The sequence below is a fragment of the Mustela putorius genome, unplaced genomic scaffold, assembly GCF_011764305.1.
Source record: "Mustela putorius furo isolate JIRA1106 unplaced genomic scaffold, ASM1176430v1.1 tig00000596_pilon_pilon_pilon, whole genome shotgun sequence".
In the NCBI taxonomy this organism is placed as follows: domain Eukaryota; kingdom Metazoa; phylum Chordata; class Mammalia; order Carnivora; family Mustelidae; genus Mustela; species Mustela putorius.
In genome coordinates, this window is record NW_025421428.1 from 15,727,859 (window position 1) to 15,755,609 (window position 27,751).

At 66.5% G+C, this 27,751-nt stretch overlaps 2 protein-coding genes across 13 annotated transcripts; one reads left to right on the top strand and one right to left on the bottom strand.

Moving 5' to 3' along the window:
- Positions 1 to 1,009: 1,009 nt before the first annotated feature.
- On the top strand, positions 1,010 to 12,670 carry EGFL7 (EGF like domain multiple 7). Of its 11 annotated transcripts, XM_013058520.2 has the most exons (10): positions 3,701 to 3,892; positions 5,318 to 5,408; positions 8,915 to 9,036; positions 9,299 to 9,415; positions 10,166 to 10,281; positions 10,449 to 10,544; positions 10,685 to 10,849; positions 11,518 to 11,582; positions 12,060 to 12,222; positions 12,403 to 12,670. In XM_013058520.2, exons 3-10 carry the CDS (start codon positions 8,957 to 8,959, stop codon positions 12,423 to 12,425), a joined length of 825 nt encoding a protein of 274 aa, XP_012913974.1. In that variant the 5' UTR covers positions 3,701 to 3,892; positions 5,318 to 5,408; positions 8,915 to 8,956; the 3' UTR covers positions 12,426 to 12,670. The 11 variants fall into 11 exon arrangements, with proteins under 11 accessions (XP_044938670.1, XP_044938673.1, XP_012913974.1 ...); XM_045082735.1 differs by lacking the exon at positions 3,701 to 3,892 and adding an exon at positions 1,010 to 1,186 and having other exon boundaries at positions 12,060 to 12,670; XM_045082738.1 differs by lacking the exon at positions 3,701 to 3,892 and adding an exon at positions 1,010 to 1,186 and having other exon boundaries at positions 8,948 to 9,036; positions 12,060 to 12,670.
- Positions 12,671 to 12,989: 319 nt separating this feature from the next.
- AGPAT2 (1-acylglycerol-3-phosphate O-acyltransferase 2) lies at positions 12,990 to 26,221 on the bottom strand. Of its 2 annotated transcripts, XM_045082733.1 has the most exons (7): positions 25,789 to 26,221; positions 17,134 to 17,267; positions 16,503 to 16,678; positions 16,172 to 16,267; positions 15,420 to 15,465; positions 14,469 to 14,541; positions 12,990 to 13,722 (listed from the first exon to the last, which is right to left on the bottom strand). In XM_045082733.1, the coding sequence occupies exons 1-7, from the start codon at positions 25,968 to 25,970 to the stop codon at positions 13,422 to 13,424; spliced, it is 1,008 nt and encodes a 335-aa protein (XP_044938668.1). In that variant the 5' UTR covers positions 25,971 to 26,221; the 3' UTR covers positions 12,990 to 13,421. The 2 variants fall into 2 exon arrangements, with proteins under 2 accessions (XP_044938668.1, XP_044938669.1); XM_045082734.1 differs by lacking the exon at positions 15,420 to 15,465 and having other exon boundaries at positions 25,789 to 26,219.
- Between the last annotated feature and the right edge of the window lie 1,530 nt (positions 26,222 to 27,751).

Sequence of the window (27,751 nt, forward strand, 5' to 3'; positions counted from 1 at the left end):
TCCCCCCACGCCCCTGTGCACAACTCCATGGCAACACGCACATGGAACCACCTCTGGGCTGGGCGCCCATCTGGGCGGGGTGGTGGGGGGTGGCCCTTCGCACCCCTGCTAGGGGCCAGCTCTGTCCCTGAGGGAGCGAGGCAGAGCGAGGCAAATGTGGTCTGTCTCTGCTCCAGGGAGCTGGTGCTCAGGAAGGGGGTTCAGGCCACACGTGTGAGGGATCAGACGCGGTCCCCAGTGTCATGGGAAGCCCTCAGCTGTGCTGAAGCTGGAGGTCACATGAACTGATGTCACCTTCACAAAGAACTGGGGTGCGGCCAGGGCTGCCCCACAGGCTGAGGAGGAGGTCCCCCAGGCAGGAAGCATGGTGGCCCAGACCAGAATGGGACAGCAGCTGGTGGGACACTTTCTGGAGGCAGAGCCCATGGGGACACAAAGACAGGGCGAAGGCCGTATCTTGGGCCTCCGGCCTGAGCAGTGACTGCATGGACAGTCCCCAGCAGGTAAGGTCTGGGAAGCAGCGTAGAGAGGGTCTCCCGCTGCTCGCCCCCCCCCCCCCAGTGTCCCCATCCAGGGCTCCCAGTTCCCACTGGCTGACCTTGGACGAGCACGTTCCCCTGGGGGCCTCAGTCACATCACCTGAAGGTAATTTCGTGAGGGCCTTGCACAGAGTCTGGCCCAGCGCTTCCAGCAGGCGCACCGGGCAGGGGGCAGCGGGCAGTGGGGGAGATGATGCAGCACGAAGACCCCCAGGCTCCCTAGAAAACCTCTGATTCCCTTTGGGACCTCACCCAACTCAGATGCAGACCCAGCGCAGGGGTAGCCAGGCCCCGCTGCGGACGGTCACTGGGCCGGCCGCACCCCTTGGTGAAGGCTCAGCACATCTGGTGAGAGGCCGGGCCCAGCCTGGCTGACAGAGCCACCCTGTCCTGAGGCCGCGGCTGCTCTGGAGGGAAACAGGAAGCCCATCTCTCTGCCGGTGGCTCTTCTCTCTCCTTCCTGCAGCCCGCTCACATACCTCGCCTGGGGCCCCTCGGCCTCAAGCCGGCCTCTGCTGGGGGCCTGGTCTACCCCTTCCTGGGGCTGCAGAGGCCCAAAGCTCAGGGGTGGGGGGTCCCAGGAGGACCGCGAAGGCCCTGGCGGATCTCTGCCACACCCCACGGCCTGAGCAGCACACTCAGGGAAGGTAAGGCGGCAAGACCCCTTTCCAACAACTTCAGAAAGTTCACAGCCAGGGGGGCAGCTGCAACCATCCAGCCCTACTGACAACGGGGTGGGTGGGGAAATTGAGGCCCAGAGCCTCCAGCAACAGAAAGCGAAGCTGGGACCAGCTTCCCCAGCCTTGGACGCCATGCCAGAAGCTGGCCAGGCTCTAGGCCCAGGTCTCGGAGCTGCCCAGGTGTGGACAGCGAACTGCCGGGGCCCACCGTGCCCTCAGGGGACGCAGGCCCAGGTCAGACTCCTTCCAGTGATGACTCCTTGCCGGTGAGCCGTGTGTTCCTGGACCCTAAACAGGGACCATCAGAGGTGGTAAGAGGCCCTGCCTCTCGTGGGCGGGAGGGTGGTCCCAGCCCGCCCCAGGGGGAGCCCCCTGCCACCGTCCCAGCACCCTGGGGTGTGCCTGTGGGGCATAAAGCACGTCTCACCCCCTCCAGGGCCCCGGGACCTCCTGGAGTCCAAGAAATTGTCACTTCCACCTCTGTCCTCCACCTGTACCCGCCCCCCCCCCCAGGGCAGACCCCGAGGAGCTGAGCCCTGTTTAGGGCAGGACCCTAAGCCTCCTCCTGCACTGGTCCTTGAGACTCTAGGAGCCTGGGTGCAGCGCCTGGCGGAGGGGTGAGCATCAAGTCGGGCACGGCCATCCCTTGGCGCCCTGATCCAAAGCCTGCTCTCCGTGGACTGGTTCTGATCTCCGCTCAGGGAGGGGCTGGGGGCAGGGCAGAGCGGGTCAGGAGGCAAGTGCGGACCTGTGGGGGGCTCAGAGAGCCCGCTGGCAGCGGCAGAGCCGGCACCCCACCCTGGCCGGCTCCCAGGGACCAGGGAGACCGACTCTCTTCCCTCTCGCCATGTATGTATTGCACGTCTGTGCTCTGGAGCGTCATTCCAGAAAGTTCCCTCACACGGCCGAGCTTTAAAGGGAGGGTGAGACATTCACCATCCACTGTTTGGCTCATTAGCTACTCCCAGGTCAGCCCACCCCCCCCCCCCGCAGGGAAGGTTGGGGGACTGGGCGCTGCCCCCGAGGGAGCCCCCTCTGAGAAAAGAAAGCAGCTGTCTTGACCCTGACCCCTTCTAGCCCTCTGCCTCGCTGCTCACCTGGGCCCAGTCTCTTCTCTCTCCCAGGCCTCAGCTTCCCTGTCTGTACACAGAGGAGGACGGCTGCGGCCGGCCCTGGTGTCTGCAGGGGCTCGGAGCCCATCTCTGGGTGTGCTCTGGGTGGGGCGGGCAGCGGGGGCAGAGCCCCGCTTGGACCCTACCCTCTAGCGAGGCCCCCAGCCCTGTGCCTGCAGCAGCCCCCCAACCTGCAAGCTGCGGGGGCGGGGAGGAGGCTGGTCCCTCTTGCTCTCAGCATTCCCTTGGGGGATTTTCCAAGCGGCTCCCCCTCCTCTCTCTTGGCCAGGACACCCAGCTAGGTGGGGCCAGAGGGAGGTAAGGGCGAGCAGGGCTGTTCCGGCTGTGGGTGGGCGGGGGCTGATCCCGGAGCAGGGCACGAACCCCCTGGGACAGCCAGCAGAGGTCTGGCGTGGCCCTGCTGGATCAGGGACCCTCGGCCAACTGTGTGGTCCGGGGGTGTCCTCAGCAGCTGCCCAGGTCCCCTTGGGTCTCCGGCCACCCATGATCCCAGCGACTGAGGCCCAGCCAGCGGGCTCCCAGCACCACCTAAATGAGGACACTGGAAGTCAGTCCCAGGGCTGGGGGTGAACCCCGGGGCCAAACAGAGGAAGCACCCTTGGTGGTCTCCCAGAGACCCTACATTCCTCCATCTCCATGCCCAGCCTGGCACTCCTCTGCCTGCTGGAGGCCGGGGGAGGGGAGAGGGCTGGGGGATGTGCTCTGCCTGCCCCGGGAAGAGGACCCTGGTGGGTGCACCTCCGGGAGCAGGGGGCTCACTGCCCCCCCCGGGTAGCCCCTTCCTGGAGGAGGCCCAAATCTCTGGGCTGGTGACTGTCCTCCCTGACCCCCTCAGCCACTCTGGGCCTCGGGGGCTGTGTCCGGACCACCAGCCTACCTTGCCCATCCCCAGGTCTCTTCTGGCCGGGGGCCCCCTCCCAGGGCGGGGGTCCCTCCAGATTCCCACGCTGGGCATACACATCTGGGGGTGCAGGTGCCTGGCCTGGGGAGAATCCAGGGTCAGAGCACAAACAGTACCCCCTGTGGAGCTTCGGTAACATGGCTGATGGGGCCAGAAGGTGGCTTCCCAGTGTCACACGCTGAGACCCGCGGGTCCCAGGCTTGCCAGCCAGGCCTGTGCCTCGTCTCCGGCTGCTTCAGAGTTAGACTCTGAAATCCCAGGGGACCGCTCCCCCACCCCTGCCCACAATCCGACCAGGCCACCCCCTGGATGGCCCCCACCCGTCCCAGGGCCTCCTGTTTGTTCGCTAGCCGCTCCCTGTTATCAGCAAGGAACACACACAGGAAGTCCGGCCGGGAAGGGCCCATCCCAATCCTGATTTACACGGGATGAAGCATAAAAAGCCGCCCTTCCTTGCCCCGGGAGGAGCCTCCCCACCCGCAGACGGCTGCCCCGCACGGCCCAGCTGAGAGCTCCGCGGTCAGGCCAGGCAGGCGGCCTCCAGAGGCGCTCGGGGCGGCCAGACAGGGCAGGATCCTCCTCTGGCCTGAGCGGGCAGCGATGGGGGCCATGGCCAAGCCCGGGCCCGGGCAGTATCAGGTATGGCAGGGGTGGCCTCGGGGACAGGGAGCGGGCCAAGTGGGGTGAGCACACCCTTGGCTCCCACAGACCTGCTGGCCGGGCACCTGTCGGCTGGGGGCCCGCCCGCCAGCTCCACACCCGGGCCTCCGGGCATCATCTCGCTCTTCTCCCTGATGGTGCCATTCCCACCGTGCTGGGGACACTCAAGCCCCTTGGCCAAGGACACCCATTGTAGGTGGCCTGGTCTAGACCGACTCTGGCCTGCCTGGCTGGGACACTGAGCCCTGGGTGGTCCAGCAGCCACTGTGACCCCAGAGAGGAGAAGCCCGACGCGGCCTGTGGCCTTCCCCTCCACACGCCCTCCCGGCCGACCGCCATCCTGGAGAAGCTCCTAAGGTCGTCTGGGCTCTCCTCTCAAAGCCAGGGGTCCCAGGGCCACCCCCCAAGCGTGGGCAGGCTCTCCCCACGTGGGTCTGGGAGGGGAGGCGGAGGGGGCTCTGGCCTCACGCAGAGGAAGCCCAAAGCCAGATGTATGGCCAGGCTCCTTGGGTGTGCTGAGTAGACAAGAGCGGCCCCCCACGTCCTGCTGGCCTGGCCTCGGGGGCATGGGTGAGGTCCTCAGGCACAGGGACAGCCCAACTGGACCCTCGGGGAGCCCCTGCTTTCCCTCTCCCCTCCTCCAGCCAGAGTGCCCGAGTCCCCAACCAAGACCCCAGCCCCACTGGAGGCTTCTCTGGCTTCCGCTGCTCCCGTGGTCCCACGGTCACGGCCGTGGTCTGTCTGGGGAAGCCCCGTGGTTCACATGAAGAAGCAGAACAGGAGGCCGCGGCCCGGGGTTAGCAACTGAGTGAGGGCCAGGGGCCCAGCTGGACAGGATGGGGGCAGGAGACTGGGTGGGGAAGGTCTCCCCTAGGCCTGGCTCTTAACTCTTCCCTGCTTGGGTCTGAGTGAGGGCTGCCCTGCTCAGGTTCAGGGGCCGGGGGCCCTGAAGTCCTTCAGCGGCAGGAGCCTGTCATGGTCACAAGCATCCCAGCTGCTGCTGCCCCAGCTGCCCTCAGACCATCTGTCAGGGGCTCTCAGGGCCCTCTCACCCTGGGGGCTTCTGTCCAGCCATCGGGCTCCTCTCCTGTCCTTTAGCTCTCATGTACCAAAGCGGGCCCTAACCTGACACCCCAAGCTACTAGCTCTCCAAGAAGCCTTCCCCTTCCCCAAGAAGGACCCTCACCCAGCACCCTGCGCTTTGCAGTGCATGACTGCAGCAGCCTGTCCATCCCCCTCTCCTGGGACCTGAGGCCGGTCTGGCTCATCCTGGAGGCTGAGGGTGTGAGCCACAGGCAACACTCAGAAAGACCCACTCAGCTCTGGCTGTCGCCGCCATCCCAGCCCCTGAACATCAGGGTGACCAGTCTGGGCACTAACCCACACTATGGCTCTGACCAGCAGAGTCCGGCTGGAGGGAAGTACCAGGAGCCCTGCCTGCCGGAAGAGCAGCTGCCACCGTTGTCCGGGGGAATGACAGAGCCCCCTTCTCCAGGTGAGTCCCACAGCAAGCTTCAGATGCTCTGGGCACAAGCAGGGGGTCCAGCTGGGCCTGGGAACATCCTACATACACATGCACTTAGGTGACTGGGGTCCAGGCCCTGCTTCAAGGGCAGAAGCATTGGAGGGAAGCAGGCCCTGCACCTGGCATGCACTGAGGGCCCTGAGAGTCGTGGTGTGGATGTGACCAAATAATTCCCTGCAGGTGGGGCGTGCCTGCTCCTGGTTCCGGCCCCCTTGCTTGGTGGGCACTTCTGCGGGGAAGGGCTGCTTTAGCCCACCTGACACGTGCAGAAATGGAGCCCAGGAGGCCCGGAGTGGGGGGCCCTCCGGGGGTGGTCTTGACCCTAACCCTAACCCAGTGGGAGTCCCACAGAGCCCCTAACCTGACACACTGGTTGAGAGATCGCACCTAGGCTCTGGCCAGGCTCCACCAAGCCACAGTTCTCCGTGTGACCTCGTGCAAATACGGGTGCCCGGGCCGCGTGGGTCATTCTGCCCACCCTACGGGTGACTGCAAAGTCGCGGTCAGCTTTAGTCCGCGCCTGCTGCCGAGTGAGCTGGCCACCCCCTTGCGACGGCCATCCGCATGGTTCGGTGCCCAGCCTGGGAGTTCGAGGGCCTCCCCCTCCCCCGACCAGAGCGGGCTCCCCACGCAGCCTCCGGACACCTGACCAAGTCCCAGGCCTGCGTCCCCTGCGGCCGCGCGTCCTGCTGCGGGGTCGGCGCCGGCCCGGGAGGGGCGGCAGCGCGCTCAGGCGGGTGCGCGTCCGGCGTCCCGGGCTCGGGCTGACTCACTGCCCTGCCCGCGGGGCGCCGTGCGCCGCGGGCCTCAGTGTCCCCATCTGCGCAATGGGGGCGGGCGCGGGGGCTCGGAGCCCACCCGGGGCGGGCGGGGGGCGGGGTCGGGGCGGGGCGGCGGGCGGGGCCGGGGCCCCTCGGCGCGGCGGCGGCGGCGGTGGCGGCGGCGGCGGCGCGTGCGCGCCCGGATCGGGCGGTGAGTGCGGAGGGAGCGGGCGCCGGGCCGGGGGGCGCGGGGGCGCGGGGGGCGTCGAGGGCGGGGTCCGCTCGCCGCGCGCTGGGGCGGGGGAGTCCGGGGGCCCGGGCGCGCGCGGAGCCGGGGGGCGACGCAGCGCGACCGCGGGGAGCCGAGACGTGAGCGGGCCGAGGGCGCCGGGGCTGCGGCGCGGGGGCGCGACCCCCAGCCCTGCCGGGCCGTGCGCCGGGTCCGGAGAATGGGCCCAGCGGCCTCCGTGAAGGGCGCCCCCTGCCGGTAGCAGGCGACGAGCGGGGCCGCGCGGGAGGTGGGGGGGTCGGGGCCGGGGGGGGGGCGCCGCAGCCCCTCACCCGCGTCGGGCTCTGAGCGTCCCCGCAGGGCCTGGCTCAGGGCCTCGCAGGCCCCAGACCCCGCGCCTCTCTCCATCCTCACCCCCACCCCGCGGTCCGCCGCGCAGGGGGAGGGGAGCTGGGGCCGGCGGCGGAGAGGACGCTTCCCCATGGCCTGTCACCCCGCCTTTCCGCCCTCCCAGGGTCCTAACGTCCAGGCGGAAGGGGGGCCCCCCGGGGCGCCGCTCTGCGGCGAGGCCGGCCCCTCCCTCTGCGGCCCCAGCCCTCCCGGTGGGCGCTGCGGGGGGACGCGGCGGGGCAGGTGGGCGGGAGGGGCGCGGGCTGGGCTGCTGCTGACCCTCGGGGAGGGCGGGATGTGACCGCTCATCCACCTGAGACGCGCGGCCGCCCCCGCTCGGGCTCCCCCGCCCCAGCTGGGCTGCAAAGGGAAATGAGACTGTGGCCCAGCGCAGGCTGCCCGGCGGCCTCCGGGGCCGGAGAAAGCCTGACTTGGAGAATTGAGTCTCCTCTGTCACAAGCGCGGGCCACTTCTAAGCGGCTGTCAGGGAGTGGGGGCAGGGCTGGGGTGGGAATGGGGGGTCCAGTTACATCTGCAGGAAGAGAGCCTCCCCCTACCTCGGGCAGGCAGGCACAGCCTCCGTGGGACCCTCGTGTGCGCCTGCCCAGCCCCCGGGCCCTGCGGCCACCTCTGCTTTCCCAGGGCCAGCTCCCCGGGCCCACTTGTTCCCATCCTTTCAATTCTTGCCTAGACCCCCAGGAATGCCCCCAAGAGTGTGCTCCCCCCAGGGTCCACTCCCAGAGTTCCTCTTCCCACGCTGGCTCACAGGACATGACCTTGCCCCAAACTAAGTCCCAACACCATAGCTTCCCTTCTTGGGCCCCCACAGCGAACAGGGGGTGAGGGAAGGACTCTCCCCCAGCTGCCTTCCGCCTCACCTGGGTCTCTGGGCTGCCGTGGGCCAGGGCGAGGGCTCCACTCCCAGCCGACCTCGTGACCTGTCACAGCATCACTCTCCCCGTGCGGTCAAGCTTGGCAGGGCTGAGCGCTCAGCAGCAGCTCATGGTGGTCACTCCGTATGGGACCAGCTGTCAGGTAGAGGAGGGGTCTCTGAGACCCTCGTGGTGTCTTTGAGGAAACGGAGTCCCAGAGAAGGGGGTGACCCCACCCTGCTTTCACCTCCTGCCACACAGAAGTCCAACTATTTTCCATGTCCTTCCGGCTGGATGCCCTGCAGGGCCAGGGGCTGCCCGCCCGGCCAGAACCCAGCCCCTTGGGGGCCTCTGGAGGGCCCCGTCTGCCCAGGTGCTTGCCACACATGTGGGCAGCCGCCTCCTCCCCGCCACTGCACAGGCCCCTGGGCTCGTTGCAGACCATTAATTCTGGGTTGGGCTCTCTCACATTCCCAGGAATGCTCTCCCGGGTCCCTGGCGTCCATCCCCAGAAGGGAAGGATGGCATTTGGCTCCACTGGCCTGTGGGGAAGGCAGCTCCAGTCCCCTCCAACCCCCCCCCCCCCAAAACTGTCCTGGGAGCCCTGGAGCAGACTGGTCAGACTCCAGGGCAGGAGTGCCCCCTCCCACGCAGGCTCTGCCCCACTCTGTGCAGGGCCATATGGCTCCTCGCACCGACCCTTCCTAGACTCCCAGCCGCCCCCCTCCGTGGCTCCCCATTCGGCAGGTGAGGACATCGAAGGCCAGAAGGACCAAGCCAGCCGGGCTGGGTTCCAGCTCTGCCCACTCCCACCCCGTCTGCAGACCGGGATGGGGACTCCCCTGCCATGACATGAGGGCACTAGATCCAGCCCAGGTGCTCCCCCTGGGCCCCCACCTTCCTAAGTGAACATTGTTGGAGCTGCAGGTGCCGTCAGGTTCACCCAGACCGAGACGCCTCTGGCCCCAGGAAAGGGGACCGGCTTCTGTTGCTGCCATCGGGGTCCTTCTGTAGTTCCCGGCCCTTTGTGCTGGGGAGAGGGCTGGCCTGCCTCTCTGAGGCGGGCGGGAGGAGGGGGCAGCTGCCACTGCCACTGCCCCTGGGGGCTCTCCTGCAGTGGGAGGTCCCAGCAAAGTGGCTGAGCTGGGCAGGTGTCCCAGAGCCAGGGAACGGGCTCCAGGAGGGATCTGCAGAGGGGTTTACGGGGTATGCCTTGTGCTCCAGGCCCCCCTGAGGAGAAGGTCATTCCACCCGCAGGCGCGGGCCATGTTCAGCCCCAGAGAGCTGCTGCTGCTGTGGTTCCTGGTGCTGGTGGTGGGTGGCACTGAGCACGTCTTTGGGCCTGGGTGAGTCAGAGCGAGGAGGGGGCGCTGCGCTTCTGGGTGCTGCGGTGCTGAGGGTGGGCAGCCAGGAGTCCTCAGGGCAACCCCCAGTACTGGGGCGGGGGGGCATGGCTCTTCCTTGTCACTCTTGATGAGGGTCCTTCCTGTGGGCACGCTGGGAAGCCCCTTCCCCCGATTCTTGGCTCCCTTGGTTCCGGGGCTGGAAGGCTCTGGGCTCCGGGCTGGGAGCTGTGGGACTGACTGGCCCGCGCCCCCATCTCTGCAGCCGCAGGGTGTGTGCCGTCGGGGCTCCCCGGGGGCCCGAGTCAGAGTCCTTCGTGCAGCGAGTGTACCAGCCCTTCCTCACCACCTGTGACGGGCATCGAGCCTGCAGCACCTACCGGTGAGCGCCCTGCCCCCGCAGTGCCCCCACCCGCCACACATCAGTGCCCCCCGCCCAGGTGGGAAGCTGGGCCCACGTCCCAGTGGACGGCGGAGGCTGATGTCTGTTTTGACTCGGGCAGTCTCGATCTCAGGATGTGGCCGTAGTAACCTCAGACGTCAGCCCCTTTTCTGCTCCCCCACCCTCGTCTCTGGGGGGCTCACCGTCCTGTCTGCTGCCCTCTGCTTTCGGGGTGCTGGCTACAAGTTCTTATGCATTTGACATGATGCCTGCCTCTCCAAATCCTGCCTCGAGCTCCGGTGGGCACCCCTCTCCCCATGACGGCCCCCGACGGTCACCCCCCTGGCTGACCGCCTGCACAAGGGGTGTAGCCTCCCGCGCTCAGCTGTGGAAATGCGGCTTAAGGAAATTCCGCTGCCTGTGGTCTGTGGGGTTCTCAAAGCCCTTCCTGTGGGACATCCCACCCCCCACACTGGCCAAGAAGGTGGGGGCAGTGTGGGCGGGGCCCTGCTCCCTGTCCCTTTCACTGAGCGGACTGGCCTAGGAGGGGCCCGTTGGTGCACAGCCCCCTTCCCCACCTGCTCAGGGGAGGGCCCCGGAGTCCAGGACTCTGAGGCTGTGGTTTGAGCCAGGCTGGTAGGGGGCACCCTCAGCGTCCATGGGCCCAGCGCCCGGGGAGGAAATGCGGGGTGGGGAACCTGGGAGACCACCGGTGCTGCCACTGACTTGCTGTCCCCACCCACCGCGCAGGACCATCTACAGGACTGCCTACCGCCGCAGCCCTGGGCCGGCTGCCCCCAGGCCCCGCTACGCCTGCTGCCCGGGCTGGAAGAGGACCAGCGGGCTCCCCAGGGCCTGCGGAGCAGGTGAGAGGGGCACGGCTGTCCCCGGGGCCCCGCAGACCCGGGCGGAGCACCTGCTACTTCCATCTGAGCGGACTGCCTCCGTGCTGTATGGCCCCCCTTCCCTGGCTGCCCCCCCGTGGTGCCCTGGGGACCTCCCTCCATTTGTGACGGGCCCTCCCTTTTGACAGCGATATGCCGGCCACCGTGCCAGAACGGAGGGACCTGCGTCCAGCCAGGCCGCTGTCACTGCCCTGCAGGATGGCGGGGTGACACCTGCCAGATAGGTGAGGCTGCCTGCTGTCCTCCCGGAGGGGAAGGGTCCTCCGGGGTCCTCGCCGGGCATCGGGGGCGGCCCACAAACAGGTCTGTGTTGAGGGGGACCGGTGTGGGTGCCACTCCCTAGCGGACGCCCCTTTTCCTGCAGATGTGGATGAGTGCAGGGCTGGACAGGGTACCTGTCCCCAGCACTGCGTCAACACTGCGGGCAGTTACTGGTGTCAGTGTCGAGAAGGGCACGGCCGGTCTGCAGACGGCGCGCTCTGCCTGCCCGAGACAGGGACCCCCAGGGTAGCCCCGAATCCCACTACAGGTAAACTTCCCAGGTGTCTCCCCATCCTTGCTGCTCTGCTTGGAAGGGGTCGGGGAGGGCGGGGAGCAGAGGTGGGCCTCATCCTGCCAACCGGCGCTAGGCACACTGGGGACTGCGGGTGGCCGTGTGGCCTGGGCTGCTGGCCATCTCCCCAACCTGGGCAGAAGTGGAGATGTTCCCCAGAGCAGAGGTGGGGGTGATTCTTGGGGGGCACTGTGGGGAGGGTTGCCGAGGGGGCCTCATCTCAGCCGAGAGCGTGGAAGACGGCGCCCCGGGGTCTTCTCCACATCCTGCCGCCGCAGCCGGACACCCCACACCTCTGCTGGCGACGGGACATTATTACTTTTGGTACGCGCTGTGACACTTCAAACTCGTACCGTGAGTAATAATGCGCTGTCGGCAGCTCGGCACCAGGAGCGCCCCGTGGACCTCGGCTTGGACGGCTCAGCGTGGCAGGGACCCTGGTGCAGAGGGGCAGGGCACGGCTGCGTGGGGCGCCCCAGCTGCCTAGGATGGGGGAGGGGCTCGAGCCCCATCTGCCCCCTCTCCAGGGCTGTGTGCGCCGCCACCCTCTGTGAGGCCTCGGCCTCGGCACAGGGACCAGAAGCCAGCCTGGGGTGTGGGCCCGGGAGCCCGGCCTGCCTGATTCAGGGCTGGATTCTCCCCAGGCGTGGATAGCGCCGTCGAGGAGGAAGTGCAGAAACTCCGGTCACGGGTGGACGTCCTGGAGCAGGTGAGGCCTGGCCCCACACGGTCTCCTGTGGTGCAGCTCAGGCCCTCAGGGGTTGTGGGGCTCCGTGGGGGTGACCCCGGGAAGGCGGCCTCCCGGGTACTGACAGCCCAGGCCAGGCAGGGCGAGCAGGCCTGGGGGCCCCAGAAGAGAAGGGGCCTGGCTTGGCCGTGGCTCCACCCTCAGCAGCACAGAGTCCCTACCCCTACCTTTGTCCTAGCAGTCCAGGGGGCCATTGGCCTGATAACCCCTGGAAGCGCTAGCACATCCCCCGTCCCCCCCAGCTCCTCTGACCCGGGACGCCAGGCTTTGGAGACCACTGCCTGGCAGGCTCGCAAGGTGTCCGTCTACTCATGCACCTGGCTCTCCTGGCACAGGCGCTCCCTCTGGTGGACATCCAGGGCCCTGCAGAGCCTTTACTGGCCACAGAGGTCCCTAAAAGCCTTGTGGGACAGAGGGTCTCTTCTGCTTGGCCCACAGAAGCTGCAGCTGGTGCTTGCTCCACTGCACAGCCTGGCCTCGAGGGCCCTGGAGCATGGGCTCCCGGACCCCAGCAGCCTCCTGGCTCACTCCTTCCAGCAGCTGGACCGCATCGACTCTCTGAGCGAGCAGATCTCCTTCCTGGAGGAGCAGCTGGGGTCCTGTGAGTGCCACCCCCTCCCCACAGAGCTCCCTGGGAGCATGGGACCTGTGCCCAGCCTGCGCCCACAGAGAGACCAGAGACTGGGGCAGAGCAGCCATAGTCTGAGGGAGCGGATCTGCCTGGAGTGGGGGAAGGCGGTGGGGAACGGTGACCCCTGACTTCAGCTCTGTCTGTCCGCAGGTTCCTGCAAGGAGGAGCTGTGACAGGTGGCCCGGGCCCTTGGCTCTGGCTACTGAGAGCCTTGCCCACTGTGCTGGCTCAGGCAGGAGGGGGGTTTCGAGCCAAGGCAGGGTGGCAGGAGAGGTCCTCCTAGGTGTGATCCTGCCGCAGCCGGGCCAGCAGCAGTGAGCGGGCCCGTGGCTGGGGGTGGGGAGTCACGAGTCTTGCTTGCCGGGCAGCATGTTGGGGGACTGCTCATCTGTGTCCGAATAAAACGAAGGTTCAGGAACTGCTGTGCCCTTGGTGGGTTCTGGAGGGCGTTCTGATGGGGCACCGGCCGTTGGCTGGCAGGAGGGTGAAGGGGCAGCCGTGGGGCCCAGAAGGGGCTCCAGCCACACCGGGCCTTCCTGGGGCATGGGGTCTTGGTCCCCCTCTCCGAAAGGGGCTACTGTCAGTGCTTCCCGGGAAAATGACAATGGCTTCTCGGTGACAATCTCGCTCCACCCGCCCCCCTCCCCCACGGCCAGCAGCCAAAGAGCAAACCTGTCTCCTCCTTCCCCAGACCCCCAGCGTGCCCGCCACCCTGAGTGACCTCAACTTACCAGGGATTTCCAAGAGTTCGTTTATTAAAAAACCTGGACGGAGTGCAGTGCCCACCGGGTGGCTTGCTCCCAAGGCCCGGGAGCAGGATCTCTGCTCCATGGCTCTCCCTGAGGCCCAGGCTGCACGAGAGCGGGGGTCCAACCGCCCCCCGCAGAGTCCCGTTTCTCCCAGAGGGCTGTGGGGGCCACCCAGCCTGACCCCGTGCCCCACAGCCTCAGGCAGGAGGGTGCAGCGTCTCCCGAGGCCGTGCAGCTCAGCCCTGCCTGTCTGCCCAGCTGGTCCCCGGCCTGCTCCCACGTCCAAGAGGCACCAGCGTGGGCTTCCTGGGGAGCTTCCAGCCAGCTCTCCTTTTGGGGAGACATCAAAGGCCTGGGTCCGAGGCCAACGACAAGAGGCAGCCTCCTGCATCCAGAGCCCTGAATGAAAGCGGGGGGACCCTAGGGGACACAGTGATCTTGAGCAACCAGGGCAGGGAAGACGTCCCTCTGTCCTGTCTCCCGCCAGGCCCTGCCCCTGGCCCGGCCTGTCCTGTCCCCAGGTCCTGCCCCAGCCCAGGCCTCAGCTACTGGGCTGGCTGGGAACCAGGCCCTGCGGTTGCCCCATTCTCCTGGGGTGTCTTGGACACACGGAGGAAGGTGGTCCTCATGGCCTGGTGGCAGGTGTCCATCAGCTTGGGGACATCGGCCACCGTGAGGCCCCTGGTGGGGACGGCATCCAGCACTTCCACCTTGATGGTTCCTGTCGGAGCAGAGTGGCCATCAGTGGCCTGGGGCCCCTGTCCGCCCGCATCCCTTCTCCCCTCCTCCCTCCTCCTCGGCCACCTACTGGCCTCCCTGGGGCCTCCAGACCGCCCAAGGCAGGGCTGGGGTCTTTCCTTTCCCGGACACCCTAGGCTCAGGCAGCTGGTTTTCAAGTGTGAGTCACCAGACAAGCAAAGCCGCAGCTCCTGACCCCGCACTCCGCAGGGGCTCACAACCGGGTGCCCCGCGAGCCCTGCCCGAGGTCCAGAACATTCCTCTCCTCCTGAAGTTGCCCCCACCCCCTCCCGGGCGCCCCACACCCACCACCTCCATCCTCCACCCTGGTCTAGGCGGCCCCGAGTCTCCCACGTGGGGGGGCGGGGGGGGGACGCAGCCCAGCTCCTCCCGTCAACCCCCCCACCCCTCCTGCCCAGGCACCAGATGCCCACATTCTGGAACCCCCCCCGCCCCCCCCAGCTCCACGGCAGGTGGGCACGGGATGGGGGCGGGAATAGTTAGGACACCTGGGCGGCTGCTTTGCAGCCTGGGCCTGTGTGTGTGTGTGTGTGTGTGTGTGTGTGTGTGTGTGAACCCTCCTCACCGAGGGATCACTGACCTACAGCAGCCTCCCCGAAACAGGAACTACCCCACAAGGGCCTGGGCGGCTGTCCCAAGGACTGAGAAGGAGCCACGCTCGAGGTTGTGCACAGGTGGGGGGTGGGCACGCAGGTGGAGGGCTGATACCTGAGGTGAAGAGCTTCGTCTTGGGGTTGTAGAAGGAGGAGAAGCTGGAGTATATGACAGGGATGATAGGCACCTGCAGACAGGAAGCCATGGTGCCTGAGGATGTGCAGGAGCCCACCCCCAGCCCCCCTGAGCCCCAGGATGAGCTAGTGGGGGGAGTCTTGCCACCTGCCTGCCTTCTGCCTAAGGAGGTCCCGGGAGTCCCTGTGGCTGCAAAACAGGCAAGGTGACGTGCCACAGGGCCCTTCCAGGCACTGACCCCGAGGCCTGGGACACCTTCCAGGCCCTACGTTAATGATTACCCCGGGGGCTCTTTCTGACCAGGGTGCTTCCAGGAATACCAGCAGGCCCTGCCCCCAGCATTCCATAAACCCCTCCCACATGTCACTCAAGCCTCCTCCCCACCAGGACCCCTTCCTGGGCTGGCACATGTCCCTGCGATTCGCGTCTGTGCCCCCACTGGGTCCCTAAGAATGCCCAGGGGGGCAGGGCCCTGCACAGTTTAGCTGGAGGTCACTGAGGTCGTCCTAGGGAGACTGGGGACAGCTGTCGCCGGGGAGGGGACAGGTTCTGCTGGTGTTGCTGGAAGACAGCACGGTCAGAAACGGCCCCTGGGGGTCATGGTTAACCCTGGAGGTCAGGGAGCCTCTCCCTGATACCAGCAGGTTGCAGGCTTGGAGCACAGGCAGGCTGCAGACGGCGGGCGGGGGGAGTGCAGAGGACAGGGAGCGCGTCCCAGCTCCCAGCCAGGGCTGCACCAGCCCAGCCTCACCAGAGCCCCCTCGGCATCCTCTCCCCCTCCCCCGAGGTCCTCTCTCCCATGCCAGCAGTGAAGGGAAGGGACATCAGCCCCAGGCGTGTGGCAGGGGTGCCCTCCACCCGCCAGCTGGAAGGGCTGCCGGCCGCGGGGCTGAGAGCTCAAAGCCGGGGCTTCTCCTCCACCCCATTCACCGGCTGCTTCTCCCACCACCACCTCCGGGGGCCTGAGCTGGAGCCTCTGCAAGGAGAGCCAGATACCAGGGGATGCTGGAGGTCACTGTGCAGGGGTTGGGGCGTGCCAGGAGCAGACCCTGCCCAGCCACCACCCAGACCCTGACTAGGCAGCACGGAAGCCCCTGACCCTGACCACAGACGACCACTGTCCCCTACACGAACTGGGCCAGACCACCCTTTCCCCACCGGGAGACGCTGCCCCGGGGCTGGAGGCACCCCAGCTCGTCAGGGATCGCTCCTGGGGCAGACCACGCCCTGGAGCTCAAGGGGCCCAGTGCGGGGGTTTCAGGTCGTCCTGGGCCCGCCTGACTCTGGCTGGCCCCCGACCCCACCCCCAGCCTCAGGCCTTGCTCATCGGCCCCGCCCACAGTCAGCAGGGCCCAGCAAGGGCTAGGCCTGCGCAAGAGCCCAGCAAGTAGGCCTGCCGCCTCTGCCTCCCCTGGGGCCCTGCCCGCCAGCGACCAAGGCGGGTGCCGAAGCTGGGTGCTGGCCCCATCGGCACTAGCCTTGGTGCTCAGAGTGGGTGAAGGGCGACCCCCCCGCAGCAGGCCAGAAGCCAGCTGCTCGAGGGGTGAGGGGGCCCGGGATCTGCCCAGTGGGAGGTGGTCCCGAGCCCCAGTGGCCCCAGCCTGACCAGGCAGTCACCTTGGGCTTTAAGCCAACCTGGACCCACTTCCCCGGCCCGCTAGGAGGGCAGTCCCCCGGCGCACCTGGGTCTGGATCGCCAGGTAGAAGGCGCCCTTCTTGAAGGGCAGCAGGTCCCCGTTGTCGTTCCTCGTGCCCTCAGGGTAGATCCACACTTTGAGCTGTGGGGGAGAGAGGTGGCGGCTGTCCTGGACTATCCCTCAGGGCCCTGGGCCGCCCCCTCCTAAGGAGCCCCGCCTCTCAGCTGAGGCCACCACTGCCAATGCGCCGCCGTGTCGGTGTGCCAGCGCGCGGGCTCAGCCCCAGACCTCGCGGTGCCCTCGGGCTGACGTACCGACCGGCACCTGCCGCCGGCGGGGTGTTCGCACGGCCAAGCACGGCCAGCCCCACACTCACATTGTCCCTGACCATGCGCTCGCCCACGTCGGCCATCACGGTCATGGCGGTCCTGGAGTGCTGCCGGTTGATGAAGAAGATGCCCCCGAGGTACATGATCAGACCGACGGGCCCCAAGAAGATCAGCTCCCGCTTGGCGATCTGCACGCAGCGCTCGGGCAGGGCCTCCATCAGGCCTGCAGGTGGCCACGGGACACCAGGCAGGTGGGGGTCGGGCTCAGAGCCGGGCAGCCACCTCCCCAAGGAGGAGCCAGCCAGCCCTGGGCCTCGACCACCAGCAGGCCGGGGCCAGGTCATGCCTTCCTACGGGCTACCTGGCCAAGTCATGTGGACTCTCGGCCTGTTGCCCGCCTGTAAAGGGAGGGGTGAGGCAGAGCTCCCAGCTGCCAGAGTGAGGGCAGCAGAGCCGCGTCCCCAGCCTCAGGCACACACAGTCTTGTCATGCAGCCAGAGGGAGGCACGGGTCCCCCTGGCCTGGGCTGACGCCCCTTGCCCACCAGTCATCTGGCCCAGGCTCCACCTCTCTGAAGCCCCCGCCCCCCCACTCCATCCCACAGGGGCCAGAGCAGTGTCCCAGGCTGTGCCTGCAGCCAGAAGGGCCTGCTCTCCCACCAGCCCCCCTGCGGCTTACCCATCATGTCCAGAATGCTCTGGTGGTTAGAAATGATGACACAGGGGTGGTCCACCTCCAGCTTCTGGAGACCCTTGATCTCGAAACGAAGGCCGAACACATACTTGAACTTCACGACAAACCATTTGATGATCCTGAGAGGAGACAGTGTCAGTGAGCAGGGGTCCCCTGCCCTGCATCCCATCTTGGGCTCCAGCCGGGAGCCGGGAAGGGCTGTCGGGAACAGACAGCAGACGGAGCCCAGCGGGCCCTCTCTGGGGCTGCTGGCAGGACCCTGAGTTCGCCTTCCCCTCCAAGAGCCTTCGGGTCCTGTCCCTCCAGGGGTCAGTGAGTGCAGCCGGGTCTCCTGCCTCCCTGGCGGGAACAGGAGCGAAGCCTCTGGGGACTGAGCACCTGGCAAAGCGGGGGGGGGGGGGGGGGGCGTCCTCTTGTATATTTGCTTTGGGGGAACCTGCTGTGGAGCCCCGCCCTCACCCCACACCCCTGCTTGTTTAGCCAGGGGCAGCTGGAAGGGGACTGGAGGCTGAGAGCCCCCAGGGCTGGGCTGGGTGTGGTTCTCAGCCACATCAGCATCAAAAAGCCCTGCCTGGATGAGCAAGGGTCTCCTATCTCAGGGTCACAGGCTCCAGGCCATGTTGGGTGCAGAGATGACTAAAAATCTTTAAAAAATAATAAAATAGGGGTGCCTGGGTGGCTCAGTGGGTTAAAGCCTCTGCCTTCGGCTCAGGTCGTGATCCCGGGGTCCTGGGATCGAGCCCCGCATCGGGCTCTCTGCTTCCCCCCTCTCTCTGGCTGCCTCTCTGCCTACTCGTGATCTGTCTGTCAAATAAATAAATAAAACCTTAAATAATAAAACCGAGAGAGGGAGGGATCCCTGCTCCCTGCAGAGGCGGGCCCCCACCTGTAGGCTCTGGGGAAAAAAACCTGGCAGGGGACGTAACCGTCCCCTTAGGGCAGGGCCACACCGCGAAGAAGGTGCCCACAAGAGATCAAGAGGAGGCCTTCCCAGGGGCTGACGACTACTCGGATACGAGGGGACGTGCCCCCCCACCCTGCCATGAGGAGTGTAGGGCAGTAGCCACGCTGGGCTGGTACCCTCACCCCCACCGCGGCACCTGCAGGGGCTGCCCTAGGGCATCGGGGACCTTCAGGGTGGGCGCGTATGGCTGTGGGTGCAGGGATGAGTCCGCAGGTGCCACGGCCTTGGAGGACACGGCTGGGACAAGCGCCCCACCTGGGACGGCCTCTGGTAGGGGTCAGCCCACAGGGTGAGGCTCAGCGCCCTGTGACTCCCTGCAGGGCCCCGGTCCTTCCTGTCCCCCGTGGGGGCTGACCCACCACTGACCCAGGACCCTTGCACTGCTCACAGAAGGCTGGGGCAGCCCCCACAGCCCCCCCAGGCATCTGAGCCCCTCAACAGCGCCCACGGCGAGGAAGCGATTCCCCATTTTACACACGGGGTGAGTAATGAGCTGCCCAAGGCCCGGGGATGGCCCTCGAGAGAGGAGAGCCCTAAAACGCACCCTCCGAACTGCTGTTTCGGGCACAGCTCGGGGACGTCAACATGCTCCCACGGACGTCCGTCCCTCTGTCCCTGCAGAATGCGCCCTTCCCAGACTGGACTCAATCCCCCGTGACGCACAGAGCCCCTTCCCCCGGCCCTGCCCCCCGCGTCTGTGGATCCGTCTCCTCCTCTCCTCTCGGGCCTTCTGGGAGTGGATGCCTGGGGACCTGCCCTCTGGGTCTGCAAGCCAGGCTCTCACTCAACTGCCCTTTCGCAAAACGGACTCCCGCGGGAGGACAGCTGCAGATGGGGGCATGGAGGCCCAGGGAGGGGCGGCCACAAAGCCCCAGCTCTCTGCACGATCAGACCGGCCATCCCTCTCCCTGGACCTGCCAGTCTTGGCCAGCTCAGGCCAGACGTACCCCCTTGTCCCTTCCCGCTCGGGGACCTGCGTCCCAGCCGGCCCTGGACACAGGCGGAGCGGCTGACCAGCTGCTTCATGTCTGCGGGCACCGTTTCTCATCTACAGAGACCGCTTCTCAGCCACTAGGACGACTGCGGGGACACGGAGAGGACACGGCGGGCACTTCACCCAGGGGAAAGACGGGAAGGTCCAAGAAACATGGAACATCTTCCCTCTCGCTAGAAATCAAAGCGACGCACATCAAATCGGGAGCCCCGTTTTCATTCTTCAGGTTGGCCTGGACCGAAGAGAAGGCCAGGAGGGGTCGGCCGGGATGTCAGGAGGAACCGGCAGCTGCTCACAGGGCTGCTCGGGGAGACAGCGGCAGCACCTGGGCAAAGCCGCGCGGAATCTGGTCTTGCAGCGCCCGGGGGGGGGAGGGTCGGTCAAATGTCCACTCTTGGTTTGGCTCAGGGTCATGATCTCAGGGTCATGGGATTGAACCCAAACTTCAGGCTCGGTGGGGAGTCTGTGTCTCCCTCGGTCCCTCCCGGGCTTGTGGGTGCTCTCCCAAATAAATAAATCAAGAAAGAAACAAAGAAAAAAAAAAGGAAAGGGGAAAGAGAAGGGAAGGAAAGGAAGAAAGAAGAAAAGAAATCTGGTCCCTCTCCCAGGGTCTGACCCGAAGGCAGTTAGTTGCAAGAGGCAGGCCTGCAGTCCTCAAGGGCGGTCTGGTTCGAAGACCTGGAGGGCCGCCGCCTGCCACTCTTGATCTCAGGATTTTGAGCTCCAGCCCCACGTGGGGTTGCAGGGATTACTCAGAAATAAAATCTTTCAAAAAAAAGAAAAACCCGAGACCATGTGAACATCCCCCGCTAAGGAGAGGCGAGGTGGCAGTCGGATCTGGCCGGGGCAGACAAGGGGAGACCGTGACGCAGGGGCTGCAGGCGCTGGTGGCTCCAGGCAGACACCTCACGCTTCACCGACGGAGCCGCCCAGGTGCCCCCATCATTTTAACCATTTTTAAACGTCCGGTTCAGTGGCATGAAATCCCCCCTCGGGGCTGTGCGACTGTCCCCACCGTGTGTCCGGGACTCCTCCCTCTTCCTGTTTGCACGTCTTGGTGAACGTAATGTAGGGACTGACCACGGGTGGGGGGTTTCTGGAACCGTGGGAGATGCTGGGCACAGACCTCAGCCAGCGGCCTCCAGGGGGACAAGCGTGCACACCTGCTGCTGTGGCGATGGGCAGTGGACGGGCCACAGGACAGGCGCTGGTCACACGTGGACGCCTGTCCACCTGTCCTCTTCCCAGTGCCACACAGGATCAAGGTTTTTTGTGAAAGTGGTGACGACGTCTATTGTTTTCACAGTTTTCTCAATGCAGACGGCGGCCAGCCAGGCTCTGCAGCAGCTCCAGGGAGAGAAAGCCAGGGAAGGGTCCCTGCCCGGGAGAGCGGAGCGCGCGGGCCACCACCCAGGCCCAGCACGGACCCCCACCCAGGCCCAGCGCGGACCACCACCCAGGCCCACCGTCCAGGCACGCACAGCACCTGCCTTGGGCGAGGGCATGACAGGAAGCCTCCTGTTTGGCTCAGGGAGCGACCCCACGGGGTGGGACACTCAGAGGCAGTTTAACCTAAGTGGAAGTGACTTGCCCAAGGTCATGCAGCAGGGAACCCAGGATGGGCCGGAACCACCTCCCTACCTCGTTTTTGGAAAACACGTGAAAACTGCCAGGCAAAGGGCACCCTGGAGGTGGGGTGGGGTGAAGACCCAGGATTGCGAGATGGCATTCCAGGATTGCAAAAGCAAACCTGTCTGTCTCCCTTCCCCGAGGCTCTGTGGATGCCGCCCAGCATCCGGAGGACTGGAGGAGGTGGCCATGCCCTTGGCTGGCCCGCAGCAGCAACCCCGTCCTGAGCACCAGCCCCACTGCACGGAAAGCCCACCTAACCCGAGTGCCCCTCCACAAGCCGCAGGGCTCAGGAGCTGCCCGTCGGGAGTCAGGATCCCAAAGCTTGAAGCAGGTGTCCCTGGCACTGGCCCCGGGACATGCGCATGCACCTCTGGGGGCTGCCCTCCCTCCCTAGCCCCCACACCCCTGGGGAGAGAAGCCAGGGAGGCGGGCAGGGGTGCAGCCGGGCTACTCGAAGCCCAGGCGGTCTGGGATGCCTTGGGTGCCTGGTGCAGCACTGTAGAAGCACCCACCAGCAACCGGTGGGGTGACTGATGCCACCTTTCCACCTCAAGGCCCCGGAACAGGGCTGTTCCTCCAGCAGATGAGATGTCCTGGCCCTTCCCGATCTTTCTCAGGGAGCCCTCGACTTAACCCCAGACAGGAACTGCCCAGAACGCCCAAAGGCTTCAAACACCACAGATCTTTCCAGCGCCCACAGGAGTCCAGCCAGCCTCCTTGGACCTTCTGTGTTCAGCCTGAGGACCCCCCCACCCCGGGGCCTTCCCAATATCTGGGTGAGACAGATCAGATCCTGGCTCCCGCTCCCTAGCCATGACCTTGGGCACTGCCCTTGACCCCACCCCTGGAAGCTTTCACTCCTGCTGGTGAAAAGGGGAAGGGCGTGGAGATTGTGCCCAAGAGGCTGGGACCCCGGGAACGGTGACTGGTGACGTCACAAGCAGATAGGAAGAATCCAGGGAGGGCAGCCACAGAATCCCCACCCCGCCCCTCCCCCCACCAGCATGTGCCCCGGCTGGAAGGAGTTCAAGGCCAGGCCCTGGCCACCTGTGGACCTTGCCCTCAGCCCCTGGCCCGGGGCTCGGGTGCTCCCAGGAGATCTGGGCGGCTAGAGTCCTCAGCTAGACCCTGCTGGGTTTGCCCCAGAGAGTGAGGGGTCTGGGTGGGGCCCACCTGAGGGCAGCTCTGTCAGGAAGGCCACAGAGAGCCATGGATCTGCTCGGGGACAGGAGGCCCCAGAGAGACCATCTGGCAAGAGCAGGAATGTTTTCCAGCAAGTGTCTTTGAAGCTGGAGAGGAGACTGGAGAGAAGGAGAGTGGGAGGGACCCGAGCGGCGCGGGGCAGGGCTTCCGGCCAGTTCGGTCGCAGGAGGGGTTGTGGGGAATGGGGTGAAGAGCAGGGGGCTGGAAGCTGGTGCTGCTGGCGAGCCCCCGGTCCTGACCCAGGGTCTCCGGGGCTCCAGGGAGCTGGGCCTGCAGCCGCACGTCCCAGGGAGGGAGTCCGCCCCTGGCCATCCTACTCTAAGAAAAACAAGGCCAGACTTTCCTGCAAAACCAGGATTCCCTGCCAGCCCCCATGTACCACGGGGCCCCCGAATGCACTCCATCCCCACCCGTGCACACCCCGGGACCACACAGTGGCTGGGAGCGCTGGCTAAGAGGCTGGGCTGTCCTGGGTTCAAATCCTAATGGCCACCAGTAAGCCCCAGGTCTCTGGCCCAAGCAACCCCGTTCTCCCCTCCTCAAGGTTCCACAGGCAGGAGATGGAGTGTCTCCTGGCCCCACCTCCCCTGAAGCCAAGAGCCGCGGCCAAACGGGACCTGGCCATTCAGATGGACTCGGAAGCATGTGCTCCAGCCCTCAGAGGCCCTGCCAAGGTCGTGTATGCACACTGGGCCCCCCATCCTGGTAGAGCCACAGCCTGGAGGCTGGAACTCATCTGCAGGGCATGGGCCGCCCAGCTCTGGTCTCCTTTGATGCAAGGAAAAAGTGGTCTCTTGGTGAGGCCGCCGTCACTAGGGTTTCCCGATCCTGCAAACTGTGTTCCCATCACACAGCTGGGCCTCACTCTGGTCTCCCAGGGCATCTGCCTCCTGGGACGAGCGAACAGGGCCTAGGACTCCACCGTGTACAACCAGCCTGGGAGGGATCCTGGGGTCTCGGGCCCCAGGGGGTCAGAGGCTCCTCTGCTCTTCTGTTCCCATCGCTGTTCCCTGCACACTCGGAATTGAGGTCTAATAGGCAAAGGCCTCCTTGGGTTGTGGCCTGGAGCCCCGTGGGGAGGGGCCGCTGCTGCTCCGGGGAAGGCAGGAAAGCAGGGAGCGGGCAGGGCAGGGCTGCTCCCCCCACCCCCACCCTAGCTCCAGGCACCCACAGCTTGGGTCTCCGGTTCTCAGCACTGCCGCTGCCCCTCGCGCTGGTGGGCACAGAGGGAGCACAGAAAACGTGCACTCTGGCGGCCTTTGCGGGGGGTCTGCACCCCAGCTCTGCCCTGTCTTAGCTCTGGGAGCCCAGGCAACGGCCTCCTCCCAACCCCCCTTGGGCCTCCCAAGGCCTTGGCTTCAGGGAGCGCCTCAGACTGTTCGTCAGAGGAGCGAGGCACGGAGCCCTGCTCGTCCCACGGGGGGCACCTCGACACGCCACCGGAGTGGGAGCGGACGCTGCAGCGCCCAGCGAGGTGGGCAGTTTCCAGAAGTCAGAGCAGGGCCGGAGAGAAGGGAAGCCAGATGCCCAGATGCCCAGATTTCCCAGGAGTCCAGGAAAGATGAATGGGTGAGGAGAGGGCGCGTCCCTGCCCCTCACCTCCATGCTCCTGGGTCTGTCCTGGATCCCGGAGCCATGCAGCAGCCCCCTAGTCTGTCTCCCCAGGCCGCACCCTCCGGGGGAACTTTGTTCGCAGCAGGCCCCACCCGTACCCCCACTTCAGCTCTGGCTAGGGGGTCTTCAGCACCATCACCATGGCGGCTGGGGCGTCCGGGACAGGAGACTGTGGCCTCTCCCTGGGGCAAGCAGAGCACCTCCTCTTACCCCACTAGCGTCCTGAGGTGGCCGCTTCACAGAGCCTGAGTCCGGGAGTGCCCTGGAGAGGGGAGCGCAGCAGGAAGCCCCCACCCGGTACTGGCCCAGCCTCCAGGGTCCCCAGGGGTTCAGCCCAGTTGGCCAGAATCTCAAGCCCCAGCAGGCCAAGGAAGACCGAGTATGACCAGCCTCCAAATGAGAAAGCAGACTGGTCACTTCTGACTTGACCCCGGCAAGCAGCTTTGAAGTGTGAGTCAGTCCCTTTAACAGGCGAGGAAGCTGCTTGTACAGACGCTTCCTGATGACACCTGTGGCTGAGAGGGACAGACGAGGACTGTCAACTCCCGGTTCCCTCCCTTCTGCTGCAGACCTGCTCTGGGGCCAGCTCTCTGCCAGCCTCCTGCACCCGCCCCTGCCACCTCAGAACCACATATGCCATCCCCTGGCCTGGCTCCGGGGTGGGGGGACAGGACTGCCTCCAAGTAGCTCACCGGCCTGTGGCTCCCTGAACCCAACGCCCTCCTCTGGCTCGGAGGCCAGCCCCCAGCAAGGCTGAGGGGAGGCTCCTGCTGCCCACAGGGGCTCCAGGACTCCAGGACCCTAACCTCAGGCCCGTCTTCAGAGAGGTGCATGGCCTCCAGCTTCCCTGTCCTCGAGTGGTGCGGGCCCAGCTTTGAGGAAGCCCCTGGAACAGGTCTTCACATGGGAAAATGGCCAGAAAGGCCACAAGAGGGCTGTCTCTGGGGTCCTTGCTCCCTGGGATGGTGATCTGGGCTCTGCTGGTGGTAGGCGAGGCCACCAGAGACCCACGGAGCATGCTCTGCTCTGGGTAGGGCAGGAAGCCACAAATCCCTAAGGACAGGGCCTGGAGGGCCCATGCAGTGTGGGCCAGTCCCGGCAGCATGGGCCCACCTGGATGGACAAGTCAGCAACCCTCACCCACTGCCCTGTAACCACATGGGGGCGGGGGGCAGGGACCCCAGAATCTTCACGGCAGGCCACAGCCAAGAAGCCATTGCAAAAGCCACAGAGAGAAACGTTTGCAACAGCCCTCCTGGGATCAGACACAGGGAGACAGGGCAGGAAGAAGCCCCCACTCCTTAGCCTCTGACCCAGTGAGGCCCACCACTCCTCAGCCGGGCCTGGCTTCCTTACCCGGCTCACACCACCGCACTACCCAGTTCAGAGGGGTCCACAGAAAACCACCAGCCACCGCTCCCTTCCTTCCACTCTGAGGCTGGACCTCAGGGGTCAGACCCACCCACCCCTCCCGCAGCCTCCCACCTCCTTAGGTGGACAGGCCGGGAAGCAAAGAGAGTCCCATGCGGGGACCATCTCAGGTGCATTCATTGCCCAGGTCAGACGGGGGCGGGGGCGAGCGGTGCAGAGAGAACAGGATCCGGGACCGGGATCCGGGATCCGGGATGCCCCCCGCCCCTGCGCCTCCTCCAGGCCCGGCGGGTGCTCCAGCAAAGCCCCCCACCGCCCAGCCCCCTGCAAGCCCCGCGGTCCCACCTGCTCTTTCCCGGCGGGTGGAGCGGGACAGCGCCTCCCCGCTGGCCCAGGGCAGCTCCGCCACCCGCCGCCCGCCGCCCAGAACGCCCTGAGCGGCCCGCGGGGCCCTTGGAGGGTCGGAAGGACGCGGCGACGCTGGAGACCGAGACCATCTGAAATCCCTCGGGGTCCGCGCGGGGCCGGGGCGCGGAGACATTGTGACGTGGGCTCTCGAGGACCCGTGCCCGCCGCCCGCCGCCCGCCGCGCCGCCCGGGAGCCCCGAGATCCCCAGGCGGGGCAGGAAGGAGGGACGGGAGAGTAGAAAGTTAGGAAAGCGGAAGCGGGCTGCGGCCTCGCTCTGCGCCCCGCCCCGCCCGGGCGCGGGTCCCCCCCCCCCGCCGGCGCAGTCCCCGCGTCCCCGGCGCCCCGCCCCGCCCAGGCGCTGTCCCCCCGGCCGGCGCGAGCCCCGTGTCCCCCGCGCCCCGCCCCGCCGCGCCCCGGCGCTGTCCCCCCACCCCCGAGCCCAGGTCCCCTTGCCTCATGTTCTCCACTGTCCGGCCGTGGTGGCGCAGCAGGCAGACGACCGCGGCCACCGTGGAGGCCGAGACGCAGAGCGCGCAGTACAGGGTGATCTTGGCGTAGAACCTGGCCGAGCGGCTCAGCTGCACGAGCAGCAGCAGCAGCAGCAGCGCCGCGGTCAGCCACGGCCAGAGCTCCATGGCCCCGCCACGCTCGGACCGCGCCCCGGCGGCGGCGTCCCGGGAGCCCCGACGGCGCGGGCCTCGGCTGCAGCTCTGAGTTCCGTCCCGCGAGAGGACGACCTGCGGGCAGGCGACCGCTGGCCTCCTCCCGCGCGCCCGTGCCCCTTATTGCGACGGCGGAGGGGCGGGGCGGCCCGGGGCGGAGAGGGGAGCGAGCGCGCCCAGGAAGCTGCTAGGTGAGGCGCGGCCCGCCCCGCCCCGCCCCGCGACTGCCCTGCCGGCGCGCGCTCCGGGGCACCGCCCCGCACCGCCCTGCGCCGCCCCGCCCCGCGACACTCCCCCTGCCCCTGCCGCCCGGTCACCTAGCTCCTGGAGGCGCGATCCCGGTCCCAGCCTGGCCGCGCGGCGAGTCACCCCGGGCTCTGGCGCCGCTCCCCCGCGTTCGGGGCCTCCCCTCCCCCTACCTACCCTGTGTTCCGCGCATCCCCGTGGCCCCTTAACCCAGAGCATAGCTCCAAAGTTACCCAAGGTCGCCACGCAAAGGAGCCCCTGAACCGCGCGGGAGAGACTGCCACCTGCTCCTTCCGGTCCCCTGGGGCAACTTCAAGGAGAGGGGGCTGGCCCTGGGGTACCTCACTCTGCGGGCCTGATGGGCACACACAGTCCGGGTGGAGGCAGCAGGAATGGGACGGGTTTCTGGGCGTGGCTGGGGGTGCCCGCTTTGGGTGCCAAGACAGTGCGTCACCATGGCCAGGAGCAGATCCAGCCATTGTGCTCACACCTGAGCTCCATGGTCGGCTGGCGGGGGGTGGAAGGAGGGCCATGGCTGGGTATCGGGGTCATAGCTGCAGGGGCAGCCTCCGGGTCCCAGACTAAGGTGGCACCTGGCCTATTCTGACTGGCTGAGGTCCTGGGTCTGCTGCGATTTCCAGAATGCCCGTGGAGGTCCGGCCCTCCTAAGGGTGTCAGGAAGTATCTGTGCATCCTGGGGTTTTCAGGTGCTGAAGCAGCCTGTTACTGACATGCTCTCCTGACAGCTCCGAAACTACCTGGTTTCTTTACTTTTCTCTCTTCTTTTCTTCCTTTCTTTCTTCCTTCCTCTTCTTTCTAAGTTTTATTCATTTATTTGACAGAGCGAGAGACACAAGCAGGCAGAGCAGCAGCAGGAGAGGAAAAGCAGGCTCTCTGCTGAGCCGGGAGCCCGATGTGGGGCTCCATCCCTGGACCCCAAGATCATGACCCGAGTCGAAGGCAGTCACTTAAACAACTGAGCCACCCAGGCGCCCCAATCTGTTTTCTTTTCTGTTTTTTCTTTCCTTTTTCAGTGCAAAATGGTGGTTTTGTTAAAGCACAGGGACAGGGCCGTGGGAAAGGAGCTGCTGTCTCAGAGCGGGTCTGTGCACCCACAAACGCTTCCCTCCGGGGCTCAAGGGGACCTCTTGGTCTTGGGCAGATGGGGCTCCCTGAGTGGGTGTGGAGGCCGTTCACGATGTTCCCAACGTGTCCCCACAGGAGGATTGCTTCACCTGAGTTCCATGCATGGTGTTTCCCTGTGGGACCAATGAGAGCCTCCTGGCTCCGTCTCCGTGCATCTGTGGGGACACATCTTCGTGTCACACCATCAGTACAGCCCTGGTCTCTTTCCATTCTTGCGACAGGCTCATGCTACCCCTCCAGGGGAGGCCGGGAGCCCTCCAGGGAGGCTGGCGGATCCCTGGGCCCCTGGGCAGACGGCAGCAAGACTGGAGAGCACATGGGTCTGTGGGGGCGGGTGGTTACCACACAGGGCTGCAGCCGCA